Here is a 24,050-nt window from a genome sequence, read left to right on the forward strand (position 1 = left end):
GGTACATTGGCAACCAGCCAAGAGGAAAAAAGTCGCCAGGGATAAAAGGAAGTGACCTGGAAATGGTAAGCAACACATGGTGCATGACGTGCCAGATAAGTTAAGGTCGCATAAGTAAAGTGTATGATTGTAATTTGTTGGGAGTTTTTTTTTTGCTTATTGTGTCAGAGTGTGTATATTTTTACTGTGGTAGGGATATTTTTTTTCTTTTTTGTGTACTTCTTAGTTTTTATTCATGTTGTTATTACTGATGATTTTATTGTGTATTGCGCATTCTTGGAAGGAGGGAAGGTTGTGATCTGTTTGGGTGGCCATGTATGGAATGGTATGTGGACATGTGAAGCGAGTTTGTTTCTGGGGGAAGTAAATGGGACGAGTTGTGGGGAGGAGCTCCTGCCAGCTTGTACTTACTTCCAGAGGACAGGAACACATTGGTTATACTCGGTATTCACAGTGGAAACTGTAGGGTCGAATTGTTATGGAGGAGGAATATCAGTATGGTTGAGAAAACTTGAGCTTCAGGAAAGCAGAATGATTATTAATCAGCACAGACTTTTTCCTTCTGGCTACGCTCACAGGCTCAACTGTAATGACATTGTCACAGAATATGTTGCATTGACCTGAAGGATCTCTGGGCTAGGGAAAGCTGATGTAATTATTAAGGAACACTCCACTTCTTCCCTCCAGAGGGACTACATCAGAGGTATAGTAAAAGGAGTATAAATAATGGAGCCCAGAGGCTCAAGGCACGCAGTTGTGTCACCATTCTGTTGTAGTCTGAAAATGGACATAATGGTGATTAAGTTGCAAGCCAACCAAGATGACCATCTGGTAATGGATTTAGGTGGACAACCAGCCCGCTAAATCAACCGCCCAGCTCCAAGGTATGGAAGCCCCACAGCTGTGGTGAGACGGGCCTAGAACTTGGTGATGAATGGGTGGGGGGGAGCAGGGGAGCAGCCAGCCTCTTCTATCTGGGTGACGTCATCTGACAGACTGCAAGCTGATGTTTGTAAGGGCAGAGTTGGGACGTGATCTTGCAGCCTCTCGGGTACAAGGCTATCCTCTCAATCATGAACCAAAATGCTCTGGGCAGGCGACTGGAGCTGTCAAGGCTCTACTACAATGATAACTGCTGGCTATTACCCTTCGGTGGACAATGAGTAGTGCTTGAGGGAATAGGTAGCTGCACTCTGGAGGGCAGGAATGGGGCTATTGGTTTGGCCAACACCCGCTGCCGGCCATGAAGCCCAAGCAAGGACGGCAGCTGTTATGTCATGGGTACAGAGCATCCGGCTGCTGTAGCAATGTATTCTAGGACTGGTGTTTGCACTCACATAATTATACAAACAATGTGCCATCACCTGGATCAGCAGAGACACTGCGTATTCTTTGGCAGAATAAAGATCAATGCCAAACTTGTCAGAACATCTCTGCATGCCCCAGCGTGATTCCCCCCTCTCTCTTACACTGTATCTTTCAGTCACCCGCTGAGGCCGATGGCTCATAACAATTTTACAAATGTGTGCTTTTTATCAAGATATGTATATGTTTGGAGTGCCTCTTGTACTCTGACTTTATGTAATGTAACATGGCACTTTTATAACAAGTTTCATAAGATAAGATTATGGCTGGGTGAGGCTGTTGCAACCAGTCATCTTGGAAAAATGAAGGTTTCTGTCTTCTGGTCATGGTGAACGAAATGTGTTCTTCATTCACATAGATCAGATGATGGCTGGGTAAGACTGTTGAAACCAGTCATCTTGGAACAACAAAAGTTTCTGTCCTATGGACATGGTGAATGAAATGTATTCTTCATTCACGTAACTTTTAGATTAATCAACAGAGCTAAACCTGTTTTATTCATGTGACTTATTTTAGTCACTGTCTCCTTTTAAATACTTGGCAACAGCTCCATTTTCTTAGACTTCTGTCAAAATTTGACAAATTCTTGTCCATTCTGAAACAGTGGCAGTTTTTAGAAAAATGCATCAAAGAGCAAGCACTTTCCAGAAGGTGTCTCTACGAATATCAGTTACTTAAAGCTGTAATACTTACATGGTATTATCACCACTAAAGAGTAGTAAAGCTATTCAGCACACACATTTTGATAACATACATCATAACCCTTTTGTTTTCTGTCTGCCAAGATTAACAGGCAACTCGGTTTAAAATTTAAATTATATATTGTGTTGCTAACATACTTCTCTACTCAATGTAACTTTCTACAGAGGTGACAACCTTATTTTCACCAGCGAAGTAATTTGTTTTACTGTTTGTGCCATTTTTAAAATTGTGATCAGAATCAGATAATGCCAAAAAAAGAAACAACAGTTTACATATTACATCTGGGCACTGTCATGCTACAATACAGTTGGATACTCCAGACCAATAACATACTGGAATTTACATAATGGAAACTGCTGTGGACATAAAGATAATGAACAAATTTTAAAATAAATATCACCTCTACATGAAAACTTAACTTATAATGATGCTACATTAAAAATAAGAATGTAAACAAAAACAACAAAACATAATTTATGTACCTCCAGTCCAAAAAATGTCTGCACACAGTTGGTCCGATCCAAACAGTCTAAACAGTTGGTTCTTATGGCGCCTTTTTGTTCACTGGAATATGAAAAGACATGGAGCGTAAATAACTTACATGGTATCGAACTGATAAGTGTAATTTGCAATTTCATGGTAAATACCTAATTCCCAAAGCAACATTCCTCAGCAGTGATTGCTGCACATGATAGGTTGGCAACACACAACACGTTTGAAAAGATAATTCCATGCACTTCAAATTTAATTTAAATCTACAAACTTCTAATCTGATTTTAAAATTGGTTGTTTTCCCTCAGTTCATATCCTTTCACCCCACATAAAAATTATATGACAGTTCCTTCACTGCTTCAGATATGGAAATCTTTGCTACTTTACTTTTAACTTTTGGTCATCCTATACACACATGAAACACAATGAGCATTCAATAAGTAAGGCAACACAGAGCTCATAAAACTTCATTGAGAGTCTTCTTCTTCATCCACCCAACATCCTGGATCTCGCACCTTCAGACTTCCATCTGTTTAACCCAATCGAGGATGCACTCCACGAGAAGCAGTACATGGATGATGGGGAGATGACTGATGCAGCAAGATATTGGTTCCAATGTCTACCAGTAGAGCGGCACCACATGGGCAAGCAGGCCCTTCCAGTAAGGTGGTTTACGGATGTTACACTGAACGGTGATTATGTAGAAAAATAGTATTTTGCAGCCAAAAGGGTGGGGAATAATAAAGCATATTAGAATCCTCTATAGAACCAATCTGCTTAAATTTTAAAAATAAGTTGCATTACTTACTGAACACCCCTTGTATCTACACCTACTTACATAATCTGCAAGCCACCATATAATACATGACAGAGGGTACCTTGTACCACTGAGTCATTTCCTTTTCTGCTCCATTCGAAAATGGAGAACAGGAAAAACGACTATCTATATGCCTCTGTATGAGACCTAATTTCTCTCAGGTTATCTCCACAGTCCATACAGAAAAATGTATGTTGGCAACAGTAATATTGTCCTGCAGTGAGCTGTAAATGCTGGTTCTCTAAATTTCCTTAATAATGTTTCACAAAAAGCATGCTGTCTACACTCTATGGATTCCCATTTGAGTTTACAGAGCATTTTCATAATACTTGTGCAATGATTGAAGCTATTGGTAACAAATCTAGTAAGATGCCTATGAAGTGCTTCAATGTCTGCCTTAACTCTAAACTGGTAAGGATACCAAACACCTTGGCACCACTCGAGATGGGTTGCACTAGTGTTCTACTTGCTGTCTCCTTTATAAATGAGCTACACTTTTCTAGAATTCTGCCAATAACTGAAGACGACCATTCACCTTCCCTACTACTGTCCATATGTGCTCATTCCATTTCATATGAATTTACATCTCCACACCTCAATATTCGATTGATGTGACTGTGACAAGCAGCACAACACTAATACTGTATTCAAACATTACAGCATTTTTTTTTAATGCAAAATTTAAAACTTCGGTTTTTTTCCACTTCCACCTATTGGCACATCCAGTTGGCAAGTGTCTGTATAGAAGCCTTTGACCTGCTTGGTGATTTTCAATAGGACTAACATTTTCGCAGGTGTCTGACAAGATCTTTCGCTGACATATGATGGTGGAAGTAGTTGTGTGGTTCATGTACCATTATTTTTATACACACATGAATTTCTACTAACTTTTGCCTGCAACATTTCTGCATCCTTTTTTTAACTGTGAGTTCAACAATCTCTGTTCACTTGGCATTTTTTGAATTTTGTTATTAAACCATGATGGGTCTATTCCATCCTTAATCAACTTACTTTTCCAGAGAATGAACTACAATCAGTTTAAACTCCGCCCATATTTCCTCTACATCTATTATACTGGAGCTAATTGGCGTTCACCCACTGTCTACGTAAGATACTAACAAGATTCAATGTTTCACTAAAGTTCTATGCACGCAAATTATGTTAACGTTATTAGATACTCATTTCCCTTTATCGATTAACTGTTTTTGACAAAACTCTTTGTGTAGTCTTCTTCCACAGTCCAGCTGTGTCAAAGTTTCTACCTTGCTCGCAATGGACTTTCTCTCTAAATAACTGTCTCATACTTTCATTAGCGCACACCATTACAATAATTCTGCTTGAAAAATTAAACAGTGCACACTTAAGTTTAAATAATTTTGAATGCTAACAAACACACGCTGTTTGTGGGCTAAAACAAAAGGCCTATGAGGATTTGTATCACTACTAGAAAATTATCACAGCTACAACTTTTGAGAAGGTGCCAGGTCTATCAGTGGAATAATTCTGATATTGTAATAACAGTGACTAGTATGATGGGGTTCCCTAACACAAGTGACAAATGTGACAACTGCTTTGAGTCCAGTACACTTTTCGAGTTAAATATTGTTCTTCTGTTAAATGTCATAATTGCAGTTTAAATTTATTTTCTTTTTTTTTTAAATGCAGAAAACTGGAATTTTGTAAATACATTAGTAGAAAAACAAGCACAATGTCCAACAAATTAGTCAGCCTCAGGGGCCATCATGCTAATACCATCTAATGCTGCCTCTAGCCTTGCTCACGTCCTCTGTTCAGTGAGAACACAGTCCACAAGTTCCTTCAGGCATGCCACATGCAGCTGAAGCCATTCACTGATGATTAGATCCCACAGGGCGGCCTAATTTCAGATATGAGGATTCTACAATTCATCCGATATTCCAAATAGTCTCAAACATGTGTTATGAGATCAAGACTGGTTGAGTTAGCAAGCCAGTTGCACTTCGGTACAATCCATTAATGTTCCTCAAACCATAAAGGTATGACTGCAGCCCTATTAACGTGTCTGTTGTCTTGTTTTTTAAGACAGGAGTTGTTCACAGCAGCTCATCACGCAGATATAGATGAAAGACAGCACTTTATCAGTGAGGAGGAAGAGGAAGAGGAAGAGGAGGAGGAAGGGTATGGGACAGGGTTATGACAAAGGGAAAGGGTTATGAGGAAGGGAAAGGAGGGGGAGGATTATGTAGAAGCGGACAGGACAGGAATGGTTATGGGAAAGTGGGAGACACGAGAGGAAAGGGAGAGAGAGGAGGAAGCAGTATGGGGTTGGAGATAGACAGACAGCGTGGTTTGAGATGATATAGAGGGGAAGGTGCATGGGGAGGGTAACTAGGATTAGGAAGAATGTTTGGGTGAGAGGGATGGGGTACAAGATCAGGAGATGAGAAGGGGAGTGAGACTAGGGGGAGGAAAAGGGGAAGTGACACTAGGTGTAGGAGAACAGGGAGTGAGAGTAGGTGGAGGAGAAGGGGAGGGACTAGTTTTAGGGGACCGGGGTGGCCACTGTGGGATCGGGGCGGCGACTGCGGGACCCGACCGGAGCAGCCACTGTGGGACCGGGGCGGCCACTGCGGGACCGGGGCAGCCACTGCGGGACCGGGGCAGCCACTGGCCACTGCGGGACTGGGGCAGCCACTGTGGGAGGGGGTGGGGGCCTACGGGAGAGTGTGGGGACTATGGGAGGGGGTGGGGGACTACGGGAGAGTGTGGGGACTATGGGAGAGTGCTAAAAGTGCAATATCCTCAACCTTTTTTTACTAGTACTTCAGAATGTCAAAGGTCTTCTGTGTTGGAACTTTCAGACACTTAATTTGGTAAGTTTCTCAGCAGCATTGAGACACCAGAACCCAGAAACTTTTTCAGAGTTGTGAACAGCAGTCCATCATTCTCCAAGAACAGTAACAAAAGTTTGTAACAAGGTTTTTATCACGTCATACGATATTATATGTGAATAAAATCACAACATACTATGTGTCATTCACTCTAGTATTTAATTTGGAGGGAATTAACTCACAGAAGTACTAAAACTATACGAAGCCAACATTATAATCGAAAGTCTTCCAAAAAGAAATACCACAGCATGTTTAAGCTGACTCCCGATAAAAGGGGTGAAATATAACACTAACACAGAGTACCCATAAACAATAAGCAGGGAAAAAAATCACCCATCCCACAGTCACATATATGTGAGTATACTACATCCTTCCATGTTAGGATATTGTTTATACAGGGTGTTTCAAAAAGATTATATGTATTACGAAGTATTACTTTGTCCAAACTATCGATTGCTGTGCCTCGGCTTGGCTATTTGAGAAACGAATACATAGTCTAGTTTATATTAATAGCCGCTAGATGTCAGTTGCCTTCCGTTTTGCTTGGTAATCGTCGTATGTTTAAAATGGCTACTCCACAGCAGAAATCATTTTGTGTTCTCGAGTTTGCGAAGTGCAATTCCATGATTACAGTGCAAAGACGTTTCAGGTTCAGGTACCAAACTGATCCTCCGAATGGGTGGAACATTCGCAGATGGTATTGGCAGTTTCTAGATACAGAATGTGTATGTAAAGGAAAGAGTCCTGACCGTCCTTGTGTTCCTGAAGAAAATGTTGCACAAACTCAAACTGTTTTCCAACATAGTCCTTCAAAAGCAACACGTCCTGCCAGTCGTGAGTTGCAACTGCCTACAACAACAATTTGGCGTATTTTGAGATGTCGGTTGTTATGAAGCCGTAGAAGTCACAGCTGTTACAAGCTCTGCGTTCTGATGTCAAACGCAAACATGTGACATTTTGTAACAAGATTCTTGATACTATTGACATGACAACACTTTCACACAATGCATCTTGTTCAGTGATGAAGCGACTTTCCATGTTAGTGGTCAGATAAACAAACATAATGTTCAAATTTGGGGCCTACAGAACCCACATGCAGCCACTGAACATGTACGAGATTCGGCGAAAGTCAATGTTTTGTGCGATATCCTGATCATCTGTTTATGGCCATTCTTCTTTGATAGAAACATGGTTAACGGTCAGCAGTACCTCACTATGTTACAAAACTGGTTGTTTCCAAGGCTGCACAAAGACAAATTCATTTTTCAACAAGATGGGGCACCAGCTCACTGGAGTCACCAAGTGCATGAATATCTGAATGAAACTCTACCAAACCGTTGGGTTGGTTGTCAAGGAGCTGGCAACTTAGCATGTCTCAGCTGGGCTCCACGGTCACTGGATTTGACACCCTATGATTTCTTCCTGTGGGGTTTATTCTTAGCGTTACTTCAAAGTGTGTGTTATACTGATGCAGCTGTAGCTGGTTAAGCCATCTTCAGCACTCACAAGTGATCCTTGCCTGTTGACAACGCTTTTTAAATTGTAATTGACATGTCATGTGTGCACTTGGTGCAGCACAGCAGCAGATGTCAGCATTATTAGTTGGCGGCACTAGCTAAATGTTGATGCATGAGATGCGTATTTGGCCTAACTATTCACGCTGTGTTCGCATGTTATTATCAGTAGTAGCACGTTGAAAATTGGAGCTGGTCATTATCGTCAACCAGAGGCACTTGTGTGAGATGTGCGTGTTCAGAAGTGATGTGGTCAGCCTAATTATTTACGCTGAGTTTCCATGGTCAAAGTTTGATTGTGAAGTGGTGAAGGTGGTATTGTGGCACATGGGATGTTACTAAAACGAAGTGTAGTTGCACTGGTTTGAAACGGGTAACAATTTCAGTAATAAATAATGTCCTGTAAACAATGAGGTCATAAGATACAGAGCACAAGCTCTGGGGAAGGAAATCAGTGGTGTCCTAACATAGGGACCAACCTGGCATTTGCATAGAGTGATTTAGGGAAATCACACAAAACTTACATCAAGAGGTCAGACACGGATTTTAACCAGTACCCTCCCAACTGGGAGTCTGGCAGACGACTGGAACCTTGATGGTGAATACTTCAGCACTGGCTTTTCCATGCAGTCCAACATGGGAATAAGGCTTTTCAACACATTACCGGTGCAGGCACATTGTGTCTCTCTTAATATATTTAAAAGAAAGACTAAAAAATGGCTGAAAGACAAAGCTTTTTACAGTGTTAAAGAATTTGAAAACTCTTCAAAAATAGACCTGACTTACGAAACAACTTGCTTCTCTGTTTGTACCTCTTCCTAAGCTTTTTTTTTTTGTCTCTGTAGTTCCACATTTAACTAAAAAAAAATGGTTCTGAGCACTATGGGACTCAACTGCTGAGGTCATTAGTCCCCTAGAACTTAGAACTAGTTAAACCTAACTAACCTAAGGACATCACACACATCCATGCCCGAGGCAGGATTCGAACCTGCGACCGTAGCGGTCTCGCGGTTCCAGACTGCAGCGCCAGAACCGCGCGTCCACATTTAACTGTTAAACATGTGGAGAAATCCTTACGTATGAAATGTATTCTTTTATTATGCACATTCTTTAAAATGCACACTTTAGTTATGTGGGATATCTTTATGCATCAAATGTATTCCTTTATTATGTATGCTCTTTTAAAATGTATACTTTAGCTTTGTGTTATACCTCACAATAGTTATATTTCTTAATATTGTACATTACTCATGACGACATTGATTGCATGTAAATGCTTAAAGATGAAAAATAAATAAATAAACTGTAGGCCACATCCGATCATGTTACAAATCTTCATAATGCACGATTTGCCCAGCTGAGCAAATGGAGATCCACAAAGTGGTAGCTTTCAAACACTGTCAGGCGCTGATAATGATTTTCTCATATGAGTACATGGCACCTCTGTGTCTTTAACAGTGACCATTCAACATCTGACACTGTTCACCCCTCTTACATACCGTATGACAAGGCATGGTACCAACATTAAACACGTTGTTGTTGTCGATGTGGTTTTCAGTTGAGAGACTGGTTTGATGCAGCTCTCCATGCTACTCTATCCTGTGCAAGATTCTTCATCTCCCAGTACCCACTGCAGCCTACATCCTTCTGAATCAGTTTAGTGTATTCATCTCTTGGTCTCCCTCTACAATTTTTAACCTCCATTACTAAATTGGTGATCCACTGATGCCTCAGAACATGTCCTACCAAACGATCCCTTCTTCTAGTCGAGTTGTACAACAAATTCCTCTTCTCCCCAATTCTATTCAATACCATTAAACATAAGGAACACTAACGCATTCTGGTTGCCATTTGACCTGCCACAAAGAATTGCAACTCTAATCATTTACTGCCTGCCCATGGTGTGTATGTGTACGAAGTTGCATTGACATCCCTCCATGTCCAGTGTGTGCTTCTCTTTTTTTGTCAGGCAGTGTATCTTCAGTAATACTGAACTATAAGCTACTACTTTATGTTGGTGTAAACCGTTTCTACTGGACTATACAACACTAAAAGCAACATTAATCTGAAAGTAAACAATACTCCAATAACTTTGTCCATTCATTATACATGCAGAACAGCCAATTGCATTCCATAGTCATATAAGGAGTGTTTAGAACTGTGCTAGGGACAAGTATTACCATATAGTGTTTCAGAGTTCATTATCAATAAAAATACAACACATGCAACTATATGTCCTCACATATAGCAGCAGTATTGTTCCCCATACGTTGACGGGTATTTAGTACAGTACTGTGGGGGCACATCAGAGTTCACACACAGACTGCACTTTAGACAAAGATGACATGTCAGTATTTTCCAGCATATCACTTGAATTCTCTCATGCTTCAGTTAGCTTTCTGCAAAAATTTATTAATCCTAGAGTAATATTTTTAAAATTCTCTTTTGAGCACGACACACAATCTTGCCAGTCATGTTTTGTGAAAGGCATGTTACCTTTGTTTAAATGTTTTTACACTAGTGCTCATCACATATTATTGTGGTCATCACATTTTATATTGTTTACACAGCAGTACCACTCTATTTCATCACTACATGCAACCATAAACAAAATACATTAAAAGCTAAACTGTTTCTGCCAAGGAAAGTTATTTAAAAATAATGAATACCCAAATTTGAAAAGTAATAAATGTAAACTATGTGCACACAAAGGTATAAACAAGTCTAAACTGTAGATTTTCAAAAGTTTAGCTAATGAAATGCAAATAATTTTTTTTAAAAAAGGAAACTAAATACCAACCAAAAACCCTTCTTGAAAAAAGTAACAACAATACTCTTTCCTCTTATACAATTAGAAAACATAGTAGTTTCAGACATAATGAAAACCATAATGAAAGTTAACTTTTGCATCTTTTTATGTGTCATCAGTTAAAATTATTTTCCCTTGTTTTAATTTGTAATACTTTCATTAGTACAAATACATTTCAATTATATCTTCACCTGCTCACCACAACTAAAGTTTGGCAAAGCTGTTAAACTTACAAGAAATGCCTGGGCACTATACAACTGTTTTCAGGCTAATTCAAATTTAGATCAGTTAACTCAGCACTAGTGTTCAGACAACCATTCAATGTTCTGCTCCAAAATTATTATTATATTATCTGTCAATTATTGTCAATATGGAACAAATGGCAGGCTTCAACATTACCAAAAAGGTTGATAATCGACAGTCGTCAGAGTCAATTTGTCCTGGCCAAAACCAAAACCATATCCAGGATTCAGTTTTTCATGAATAACTATTGTGAAACTTTAAATTATTTTATATGTTTATGTTTAGTTACAAATGGAGCAATGATGATATAATCACACTTGTAGTACAAATACATGGCAATTGTTCTTTAGTGCTCCACAGTTCTTATGACTGATAAACACTAAGAGCACGAGGTTCTTCCTTACAGTCACTACCAACTATCTATACATATATTCACTGACTATGCATTTTATCAAGCGAATTGTTCCTTAACATCTGACTGACAATAACACCAATCTTTGTGACAATAGCAACATTGACAATGGTAAAGATTTTACCCAATTAATAAAAATCTGATGCAGAACAGATATGAGTACTCTTCCATTTATCTACTGCAATCTGTAAATGCATCCAGTTACTATATTCCTTTTAATGTAATTATATTCCCTGAACATTTGGTAGAGCCCCTAAATTTTCACTATTTGCATTAAACATTTTAATAGGTGTTTAACAGTTGATACAGAGCTGAGTCACTACTAAGAAACTGTTCACAATTTCAAATAAACACTTCACCATCTGGATAAATATTGTAATAATATGGAAGGAATGAAGGTATGTGTGATCACCACACACACACACACACACACACACACACACACACACACACACAGTAAGGCGTAAAAATCATCTCTCTTTGAAATATCACAGTTTTTATCATTTATTTCAAGACATCTCATCTCAACCACAAAGCATTCTGTTACACAAATAAAAATTACAAATAAGTAACAACTTAGGTAAACAGTCAAACATAAATGTTGAAGTAATAATACAAAACTTACTGACAGTACAAATCTGTTGCCACGGCTTTCATGAGTATTAAAGAGAACTTTGATTTTTGATGAAGATGAAAACCTGCTTGCAAGAAACTTGCCACCTTTTGCTTCTGGTAAACTTTTAAAAAATTTATAGAAATTACTTACATCACTGCTAAAATCTATTGTAGTCAAGTTTCTTAAACACAAATAAGCTAATTTGGCTGGTTCAAATGGCTCTGAGCACTATGCGACTCAACATCTGAGGTCCTCAGTCACCTAGAACTTAGAACTAATTAAACCTAACTAACCTAAGGACATCACACACATCCATGCCCGAGGCAGGATTCGAACCTGCGACCGTAGCGGTCGCTCGGTTCCAGACTGTAGCGCCTAGAACAGCACGGCCACTCCGGCCGGCAAATAAGCTAATTTCTCTTGTATGAGAATGTATGTGTGGAACTCCAGCATTTTTGAGAGTTTAATATTGTTAACTTTATCACAGTGTTGTGCCAACCTAAAAACTTGGGTTCACATCTTGCACTAACAATACACAGAACTCGTTGCCAGACAGAATTTCTCTGACAACAGTGCCAGTACTGCACATGTCCAGTGCAGATTATAATGTACGGAAGGTTCTGGTTGAGAATAATGAATTATTTAGGAATAAAGGAAACAACTCACCTAAAGGCAGAAGCACTGCATCGTCTACAGATACACACACAAAAGGTACAGAGCTTTACTTTGCTAGCTTTCGCAATTGAATTCCTCTCTCAAACTGTAGAGGAAACATGCATACGTACATGCACACATCTGTAGTGATGCGTGGGCGCACGTGCACGCACGCACGCATACCTGTCTCCCTACATTGTGCTCATTCGACTGCCAGCTCTTTCCTGGCCCATGATGAGTGTACTGGGCTGAGGTGAGGGTGCTGTGTGGGGTGGAGGGTGGGATGGAGAGAGGCAGCAGGCAGGGGTGGGGTTGGGGGGAAGTGTCAAGCAGCTCATGGGAAAGTGGGGAGCCGTCCCTGGGATAGCTATGGTTGCAGTCAATTTCATAGACTATGGTGTGAGATGGCAGCACACAACCAGCTGACATGTATTGGGGGGGAGGGGGGGAGGGGGGGGAAGGAATAATGGGAAAGGTGTGGACACACACACACACACACACACACACACACACACACACACACACACACACCCTTGTTTTTGGCTACAGTTTGGCCATTCATTCTGGTTGACAGCAAGATGTTTGTCATATCAATGTAAAATGCTGTGCAGTGGTTGCAGCAGAACTGCTATATAACACGGCTGCTTTCACAGTTGGCCCAGCCTCTGATGAGGTAGGATAAGCCAGTGACGGGACTGGAGTAGGAGGTGCTGGGTGGGTGGATAGGGCAGGTCTAGCATCTGGGTCTTCCACAAGGGTATGATTCCTGTGGCAGGAAATTGGAGGTGGGAGTGGCATAGGGATGGACTAGGATGGTGTGGAGGTTGGATGGACAGTGGAAAACCACTTTGGGAGGGGAAGGAAGTATCTTTGGTCAGATGTCCCCCATTTCAGGGCATGATGATAGATAATCTAAGCTCTGACGAAGGACGTGGTTCAGTTGCTCCAGTTCTAGGCGGTATTAAGTGACAAGGGGAGCACTTCTTTGTGGTTGGTTCTTGGATATGGCACAGGAGATCTGTTTGTGTATTAAGTCTGGGGGTACTGCCCGTCTGTGAAGGCCTTTGTGAGGCCTTCACCATACTGGGCAATGGAGTTCTCATCACTGCAGATGCATTTGCCATGTGTGGCCAGGCTGTATGGGAGAGATTTTTTGGTGTGGAAGGGGTAGCAGGTGTCAAAGTGCAGGTACTGTTGGTGATTCGTGGGTTTGGTGTAGATTGAGATGTGGATGGAGCCATCTGAGAGGGAGAGATCAACATCTAGGAAGGTGGCACATTGGGTGGAGGAGTACCAGGTGAAGTGGATGGGAGAGGTGGTGTTGAGATTGTGGAGGAATGAGGATAAGCTGTCCTGGCCTTGGGTCCACATTATAAAGATGTCATCAATAAACCTGAACCACAACAGGCGTTTGAGGAAGCTAGGAATGTTTCCTCTAGGTGGCCCATGAAGGTGCCATGCGGATGCCCTTGGCTGGGCCTAGAATTTATTTGTATACCTTCCCTTCAAATGTGAAGTATTTATGGGTTAGGATGTAGCTGATTAAGGAATGAAGTGATGGGTTTGGAATCTGCAGGGTGTTGGGAGAGATAGTGTTCAATTGCAGCAAGGCCATGAGCATGAGGGATCCTGATCTATAAGGAGGTTGCATCTACAGTGACGAGTAGGGACCCAGGAGGTAAAGGTGTGGGGATGGAGGAGATCCAGTGCAGGAAGTGGTTGGTATCTTTAATGTGGGAGGCTAGGGTTTGGATAATTGCCACAGGGATCATACTCTTGTGAAAGACCCAGGTGCAAGACCCTGCTCTATCCACCCGCCCAGCACATCCTACTCCAGTTCTGTCACAGGCTTATTCTACTCCATCAGAGGCCAGGCCACCTGTGAAAGCAGCCATGTTATACATCAGCTCTGCTGCAACCACTGCACAGTGTTTTAAATTGGTATGACAACCAACTAGCTATCAACCAGAATGAATGGACACTGTCAAACTGTTGCCAAAAACAAGGTGGACGACTCGGTGGCAGAGCATGCAACAGAGCACGACATGTGAGATTTCAATGGCTGCTTCGCAACCGGTGCCATCTGGATCCTCCCCACCACCACCAGTTTTTCTGGGCTGTGCAGATGGGAGCTATCCTTATAGCACATACTTTGCTCCCGTAACCTCCGTGGACTAAACCTAAGGTAACTTGCTGTGTTGCCCATCCCCCACCAAATAGTGTGTGTGCGTGTGTGTGTGTGTGTGTGTGTGTGTGTGTGTGTGTGTGTGTGTACAACACCCATTTCCTTTTCCCCCACTAGCCCATGGACAGCTCCCCACTCTCCAAAAAGCCGCTAGACGCTTCCCCCCAACCCCCTACCACCCAGCCTGCGGCCTCTCCATTCCTCACCCCACCTCACACTGCATCCCCACCTCAGTCCAGGCAGGCATTTGCGTGTGCGTGTGCGTGTGTGTGTGTGTGTGTGTGTGTGTGTGTGTGTGTGTGGAGGGGGGGGGGGGGGGGGTGGCGCGCACATAAAAGCTAGCAAAATAAAGCTCTGTACCTTTTGTGTGTGTATCTGTTTACAACACAGCGCTTCTGTGTTTAGGTGAGCCATCTCCTTTATTCCTAAATAATCCATTATTCTTTCCTCACATTTTAATACTGAAACTAGCCTTGCGGTAACAAGGTGAGATGGTGCCATGGTTAATTCATTTTACTTCTTCAGGAAATACTGGGTTCAGAATCCCACACCATTCATAACAATTTCAGTTCGCATGCTTGCCACAACACAGTTTGCATGCTTTCCACAACACACTTCTCTCCAAATGCAAGGATGGGCCTAACAAAAAAGTCACAGCCAACTCCTCCCCCAACACCTGTCCAATTGAGCTAATATTCCATTATCTAATGCCTTCGATATCAACAGAACATTAATTTGGTCTTCATCCCATCCTGTACCATCACTACTTTTAGGCCAGGAGCACAAAGGGCTACATCCTCATTGCCTCTGTTGTGGTAACCAGAGATCTGCGATTTTCATTGCATAACAGTTGGGTTGGGTTGTTTGGGGGAAGAGACCAAACTGCGAGGTCATCGGTCTCATCGGATTAGGGAAGGGAGTCGGCCATGCCCCCTCCTCGTATTTGCCTGGAGCGATTTACGGAAATCATGGAAAACCTAAATCAGGATGGCCGGATGCGAGATTGAACCATCGTCCTCCCGAATGTGAGTCCAGTGTGCTATCCAATGCACCACTGCATAACAGTTAAAACGGCAATGAGATATACGTAGTTAGTATCTTATGTTCCGAGATAAAAGCAAATATATTTTGTCATTCGTAGCACGTTCAGGTGTGAAGAACAGACTGGGTTGTGCCCGTGGGCTCTAAATTGGTGGTGAGGGGCCCACCCTTCCCACATAGAGCCCCTAAGTGGACATATAATGGTGTTGTCTTAAAACTTTGTCATAATATCTGCTCCTTCAGAGAAAGTGTAGCACAAAGCTTATGCTATTTCATCACCTGCGACGATCTATGACAGGTATTGTCCTAGGTCTAATTAATGTCACAGGTCTTTGGTATCGGCACAGTCATCGAGGATGTTATGAACTGTTAATGTTTCTCCACATGCGCACTGCAGTGTTTATTGTCACAGTAGAAATTCATGAGTTATTTTGATATGTTCAATTCTGAGAAAGCATAAGGCAATACCTTCTCTTCTTGAGCTCTGTAGTGATGCCTGCCAGACCTTGGTGGTGTATTTGATGGTCTGTAGTTTATGGGATTATGTGTTACCTTGTCATTTCTTCATGATATGGTGTCAAATGTGTGTCCTTAAGTCAACCCTTGGAATATCTAGTTTGAGTATTTCTGTCCCCACTGTACCTTTGGCTAATTTGTCAGCCAGCTCATTACCTCGAATGCTGATGTGACTCAGTGCCCAAGAAAGGGTATCACTGTATTGCGTACAGCATAAACTTGATCATAGCTGGCAGAGACCAACTAATGTTTAGGATAGCACTTGTCTATTGTTTGCAATTCACTCAAGGAATCACTGCACATAATGAAATTCTGTTTTGGGAAAGTCATTACATTTTGTAGTCCTCTATGTATGGCTATGAACTCTGTGGTATAAATACCACATTAATTTGGTACAGGACATTGTTTTCAAGTTCACTTGTGTACCTGTGCATAAGCGACTCATCCATCATCTTTTGAGCCTCACTGTAAATGTTTCTGTGTTATTATCCTTATGTTTATTTTGGCTTTGTTATGCTTTTGTTTTTCACCTACGTTTAGACTTCACTTAAATCATACATGCTTCCCTTTCTTTAGCAGCAACTTTCTAACATGGATATGTAACCAAACAACATTAAATAACTGAACAAATTGTATAGAAGGATTGGGTAGGGATGATTGAGTGAGGTATGGAAATGCTTCAATGCAAAATCTCACATATGCATATCAATGCAAGAATGAATTTGAAAAGATTCATACCTCATAACTTGATCATCCTTCATGTAAAAAAGAGCAAATGACTTCAAATATAATTCAACTTTGGATTTGAGTTTTGAAAGATTTTTTGTGTTTCCACCACGACACTCCTGATGGTAGTCAAACACAATATGTGGAACATCTTTGGCATGCTCTGAAGACTTATGATGAGCCTAGGGGCAGAAAAGAAAGAAATCTTAGTAAGATCAAAATTCAATGACTGAAAATAGGTGTTAAAAGTGTATTATGTGTCAGCTAGCATATTATTTCTCAAAAAACTGATATTTAATAACCTTGGTCAATAACATACATTGAATAATAAGTGAGACAGTGCAAATTAATATATTTCCCATAACACTCAAGAATAATCACATGAGCAACATTATTTACAGCATTATAAGGGTTTGTGACGAAATGTCCTTATCGTAATTATGATTATTCAGGCACTTCCCTATATGTTAAACTACTAAATCAGCGATATCTTACTATTACATTCAATGTATGCTAAATATGGTTATTCCAAAAATTCTATTTGGGATAATCATCCAAAAATTATATCAATTTTGCTCTTAAAATTGTTTTTATTGTACATAAACATCTGCAGTTCATAGAAGAGATTAAATGCACTAACTTTCGTTCGCCCCCCCCCCCCCCCCTTTTTAAACAAAGGAAATCAAAACCAGCCAAACCCCTTGATGTGAGTGCCATTGTGTTCCTTCGGGTGTACAAGTAGCTTGTGAATTGTTACAGACTAGGCAGTATTAGCTTCCAGGACAGTTAGGTGACAATCTGAAATATGAAAGTACATCTAAGGATCAGGTTTTATCAGGAGGATGAACAGCTTTCTGCTTATGTTCGGAAATGAATATTTTGAGCACAACCTCAGCATAGGCGACAAGTAAGTATCTTGCCAGTATGGTATCTTCCAATAACCTAGTTGTATGTACTATGTGATAACTGCTACTGCTCCTACACTTGCAACAAACTAATGTCAGTTTCAATCCAAAGGTTGCTTTGAACAGTACAGGACTTTACTATGCATGGATCTATTGGTGGTGGTATGCCCCTGCCATCCTTAGACTTAACAGCTGACAGATTCAGATATCTAAAGTGTAACATGTACTCCAAACCTGGGCATTTTTCACATACATAAATCATTGCCAGAGATGAAATAAGTGATACATGGCAGAAAAAAAAATCATAGGGTCAACCGAGCATACAACACTTAGCCAAACTTCACCTGCAACAGTAGGACCATTATTTTGAGATTTCCCAACAAGAGAATGGTGTGTTGCTGGTTTTTGCTGTAGTACACTACTATTGGGGAATGTTTATTACTACTTTTCTTAAATGGAACTATTATTTGTGACCACAGCAAAAATTCACAGAAAGGATGAGTCATATCTTCAGTAATATGTTATATGAGTGGCATATGATGGAGTTATAATGCAGTGCTACATTACTGCTGGTCAATTTTCAGCTTTATTCTTCATAAAATAAAGAGCTTTGACACACATCATATTTTTGTAAGAAATACATTAATTCAGGAAATTATACATGAGAACATGCATTTAGGCCATTCAGGTTTACAAGGAGAAAATATGGTAAAGTGCAAAACTGTCAAAAGAAATCATGTAGCATAATCATCCTCTACTGCAGAGTCACCATCAGTTCCTCAATGGATTATGTTGTGAACTTTTTTCTCCAATATATACACAGTAATCTGTTTTTGATGTTTGTATTTCAGTTTTATCTTTTATATCACATACTGGCATTATCAGAGGAACAATAGAAAATTTGTAGCACCCAGGATATACAGCACCAAAGTCTGCTTGAAAATCTTCGTCATTTCTTTAAACTGAAGAACAACCTATTGCTTCCTATTTTGCAGATACAGATGCAATATTTAGACAGCTTATCCCCTCAGTATGTTATATCACAACTTATACAAGAGTATTTTATGGACAACATAGTTTACTATCCTTGACTTCTTATTTAGTCTTAACATACAAAATAATACACTGTAGTTTATGCTGACACTCTTTTCTTAAAGACCTACATCTGCCAAGATGTACTACACAAGTTTACATGCAGTCTACTAAGAAAACCATGAAAATTACTGTTAACGAAATACGCTTGTAATCATTTTGTACAAATTGTTTTGCAAAACGTTTGTTAAAAAAATTCAGGAACATTCGTGATTATGCACCAATGGTGTGTTGGAGCTAAATGCGGTTGGCATTCCTGGACACACCTGTGTTTAATGTGTAACTGCTGGAAGTTTCATTGCTGTATGTCAGTTAGCTATTGTTCAGTACTGTATTGAGTAGAAAGTTGGGTCTCTCAGTTTGCGAATTTCGAGATGGAGAGTTCGAGAAGTTTTCGTGAAACTCAAGAAAATCTTTACAGAAACACACCAAATGATGCAGTAAGCCTACAGTAATGAATGTTTAAACTGCACTCAGTGTTACAAATGGTTCCCGCAGTTTAAAAATGGCAGGACGTCTACCGACGATACTAATGTTAGAAATGTCAACGAAATTGTGCGTACCAATTGAAGACAGGCTGTCCATGAGATTGCAGAAGAAAGTAACATTTCAGTTGGATCATGTTATGAAATCCTGACACAGCATCTTGGAATGCATTGTGTTGCTGCCAAATTCGTCCCATGGCTCATCAGTTAAGACCAGAAAGACCTTTGCCTCACAATCTGTGAAGAGCTTTTGGATTGTGCAACTGGAAACGAGACGTTTCTTATGAGAATCATAACTGGTGATAAGAAGTGGGTCTATGATCATGATGTTGAGACCAAGGTTCAGTCTTCACAATGGGTTGGAAAAGGGTCTTCAAGACCAAAAAAAGCTCACCGAATCAGGTCAAACGTCAAAGCCATGCTGATAGTTTTCCTTGGCTTTGAAGGATTAGTTCATCATGAATTTGTGCCACAGGGACAAACTGCTAATCAATGGTACTGTTGGGACGTGTTGCAACACCTGCTAGAAAATGAGAAGGAAATGGCCTGAAATGTGGCAAGACAATTCATGGCTCTTGCATCACGATAATGCACCCACACATTCAACTCTGTTGGTGTGTGATAATTGTACAAAAACTGAAATCACTGTGCTGCCTCATTCTCCGTACTCCCAGACCTGGTCATGCAGACTTTTTTTTTTATTTCCAAAGTTGAAAACCCCATTGAAAGGATGAAGATTTGCAACAATAGGTCCAGCATGAGGCATACCAAGACTGCTTCTGAAAGTGGAAATGGCGTTGGGAACGATGTATCAATTGTGGAGGAGAATATTTTGAAGAAGATCATGCACAATAAGTAAACAGTAAGCCTACAAAAATTTTGTGGACAAATTTGCAGAATTTTTTGAACAGACCTTGTATATTAACCTGTCTCAAAACTGACTACACCTGAAAGACAAATTGCATAAGTGCATTATTACAGCACAAACATATAGTGCAGTGGTCTGCATTCATATGATTGAACTATTTAGTAACTGGCACAATATATGAATCAATTTTAACTCTGCACCAGCTGCAGTTGCTTAGATTTTCAGGGTAGCAAAATACAAACTGTATGTAATATTTAAAAATGTAGAAAATACTAAATGTTCTCATTGGTTTACAAAAATTAACTTTTGAGTAATATTTACAATTGGTGCTACTTTCACGGACGGTCAATAAAAACTACCTGGAACAGCTGGCTCAAAATAGCTTCTCCTTCTTTACTTCCAATGAGACTAGATCCAAGCAAATTGACAATGCACTGGTTCCCATAACGCTGTTTCATCATTTTCATATGCCTATCAAAAACAGGTGCAGATGCTTCAAATCCTCGTGACATCTTCACTTTGTGGGATCCAACCTGAAAGAAATGAGAAGTATTAATGAACTGATTTTTCTTACTGTCCTATCTCTAATCATTTCGGCACGATGTTAAAATCTAAAATTCATTCCTTCTTTTTCTTCTTCTTCTTCTTCTTCTTAGTATTACGTGAATCTGATTACTACGTCAACAGCTAACACTTCAGCAGTCTTACACAACCAACAATACAAGGCTGTAAGAGAGCAATCAAGGGAAAAAAAAGAAAGGAAGTGACAGTTTAACATTCATCGATGTTATCCACACATGGGGAAACTACAGATGGAACACACTCCAGGGCATCATTTTCCCCAGGCATTAGTAAATGTGATACACTGAAAACAGGATTAATAATTCCATATTTATGCTTAAAGTATGATATATTTTTATGACACCGATATAAACTTAGTAGTTTTTGATATGTTCAACAGATGAATATTCACAAAATATACCACTGCACTAATTTGAAGGTCATGTGTGACATTTAATTTTGTAAAATAGGTAACATCTCCAGTTTTAGGCATCCGAAGAAATCCCACAACAGACATGGCCTAATATGTAATATAACTTTTTCTGGTGACTAGAGATTGTGATTCAATACAACACTATTAAAGCTGTGATGAGCCTCTTCATTTGTGTCATAAAATCCTGTAATTTGTGGTACCCATTGAAATAGACCAACTTGACAGCTTTGCAGACATCTGCACTACTGCGCCATGGCTTCTCTCACTTGGGTGTTGAAAACACATGGCTGGGTCAGCACAAAAATGTCACCATGGGCTGATGCAAGAAGCCTTATAGGAGGGAAGAAGGTGCACACTAGCACAGCATTCTTTTGCACGATGCTGCAGATAACTGTAACAGCACAGCAAGAATGCCAGAGTGGTAACCCAGTTGATACCGCAGAAGCAGCCTGTAGCCCGGCGACCTAGATTTCAACACGTTAACGATCAACAACGAGCTACTTCCTTGTTGTGCGTGGGGAAACAATGGTGGACTGAGCAGGCAGAAATACTGCCTGTTCCAGCTATGCAGAGTCTGTTACCCCCTGCAGTCAGCTACTAGATGTAATCTGTTCACAAGGAGAAGACCAGAGGTGGGTGTGGGGGGTAAAGGAATCAAGCTTTGCTTGCCGACTTCCAGCACATGGGCTGCCAAGGGGCAAGGCACAGGGAGGAGGGGGGGGGAGGTGGGGGGGGGGGGGACAGGCTGCTCGTACGTTACACAGCGCTGGCACGACACTTGCACTCACATATCAATTCATGCTCTACGCAATGATGACAGTGTCACCTGCTGGCTGCCGTACCACCTGTTAACTGGTTTATTGTGCATCTGTGCAAGTGAAACCTGAGACAGGAGCATAACTAAAGCTTATAGGATTTGTGAAATCAAAATTTACAGTTTCATGTTGAATAATCCTGCTTGTTGCTACCAATTCCACATCAGTTCTCATGATGATTGTCATTTCTATAAATAGGCAAAAATATTGACATGTGATGGAACTTTTACCTACTTTCTTACTTAACTTTATGTATTCAGGTCCAGAGGACTGCAGACAACTACAAGGCTCTTTTCCACTGGGTTCTATTTCCTGCTTTCCATCCATAGTCGCCCTCTATGCTGATCTGCAGCAAGTCCTTCCATCTTCTGCAGCAAGTCTTTCCACCTTTCTTTGGTCTGCCGCATGGTCTTCTTTCATGAGGGTGGGGGTAAAATTCATGGATTTCAAAGGTCATTGGTGTTTATCCATCCGAACAATGAACAATATGCCACCCTCCCCATATAAGCCTTTTGGTTCTCATCAGACCTACAATATTTGGTCTGTTATAGATACCATCCAGCTCACAATTATGTCAGATCCTCTTTGCCCTAGAGATGTCATCTTGTACCAGACCATAGATCTTTCTTGACACTTTTGACTCAAGCACAAGATGGTTATTTAAGTTTTTTCCATGACCACATAGCTCCACAGGCTGGATAATTGTTTTGTACAGCTGGAGTCAGAAATTCCTTGAGAGACTGCATGACTAACAGCTGACTCAGATTAAAGTATGATTGGTTTATGGCTTGGATCCTTCCTTTGATTTCTGCCTGACACAATCCATGCTCTATAAAGGTTACCACCAGATATTTAAAATTATGAACCTTTTGTAGTATTAGGTTCCTATTACCAGTAGCTGGAGTGGGGCTCTTGAATAGGCATGTGTCCTGCTCATCACAAATTACTCAGTCTTTGATTCATTCTTAAACAGAGAGAGAGAGAGAGAGAGAGAGAGAGCATGCTTGCTGCCGTCTCCACGCTGTTACTCATCCACATAAATTCTTGCTCAGATCTGGGCAACAGGATCATGTTGTAGCCAAATCCAAGATGTGCTATTTTCTCACCATCTACCTGGATCATTTCAAAATTCTTATGGAAAGCTTCCCTAATTACCTTTTTGAGCACCAGGTTGAACAATATTGGTAATGCCCCATCTCCTTGTCTCAACACTGTGTTTACATTAAAGCTCTATGTGACTTGGTTCCCAAGTTTCACTCTGCCTTCTTAAACAGTGAAACAGACTCTCATTAAGCTGACAAGTTTCTTGGGTAATACGAACTCTGCTAGGCACTTCATCTGGCTCTCCCAGTGAATGCAGTCATATATGTTCTTAAAATCTATGAAGAGCACGTGAAGGTCTCTTGCCATATTCCCACATCTTCACAGTGAGCTGTCACAGTACACAGACTTTGTCTGAAGTTGAACAGCACTTTCTGAAACCTTCACGACATTTGTCAGTCATCGCAAATAGTTGGATTCTACCATATGTACAGTTGGACGAGATCTTATAGCAGACATTCAGAAGGGCAATTAATATGTAGTTGGCGCAGTCCATTTTTTTTTTTTTTGCCTTTTTTGTGTATAGGGCAGATGACTACTGGCTTCCAATTTTCTGGAATCAGCTCCACAATCGATATCCTTTTGATTAGTTGATGAATTCTCTTGTGAAGCCTCTCCCCTCCAGCTTGAATGACTTCTGCCGGGATTCCATTTCCTCTTGGACTTAATTTCCTCTTTAGCTTTATTATCTGTTTCTTTATTTCCTTCAGAGTAGGTGTGGATAATCTAGATCTACAATGTTACATGGTTGGAATTCTTACAACTACCTTTGGCATACCAGCTAAACAACTTATCCACTATGCTACAGAGGGGATTCAATAAATGTTG

At 40.5% G+C, this 24,050-nt stretch overlaps 1 protein-coding gene across 1 annotated transcript in view; it reads right to left on the reverse strand.

Moving 5' to 3' along the window:
- Window positions 1-24,050, reverse strand: part of LOC126248939 (synaptojanin-1) — a 133,553-nt gene that overhangs the window by 85,440 nt on the left and 24,063 nt on the right. Inside the window, exons 6-8 of the mRNA XM_049950453.1 lie at window positions 20,672-20,845; window positions 16,975-17,144; window positions 2,550-2,631 (exon numbers count right to left, since the gene is read on the reverse strand). Of these exons, the coding sequence (XP_049806410.1) occupies window positions 2,550-2,631; window positions 16,975-17,144; window positions 20,672-20,845 (426 nt within the window). The remainder of the gene's footprint in view (window positions 1-2,549; window positions 2,632-16,974; window positions 17,145-20,671; window positions 20,846-24,050) is intronic.

The sequence above is a fragment of the Schistocerca nitens genome, chromosome 3 (assembly GCF_023898315.1).
Source record: "Schistocerca nitens isolate TAMUIC-IGC-003100 chromosome 3, iqSchNite1.1, whole genome shotgun sequence".
Classification (NCBI taxonomy): Eukaryota; Metazoa; Arthropoda; class Insecta; order Orthoptera; family Acrididae; genus Schistocerca; species Schistocerca nitens.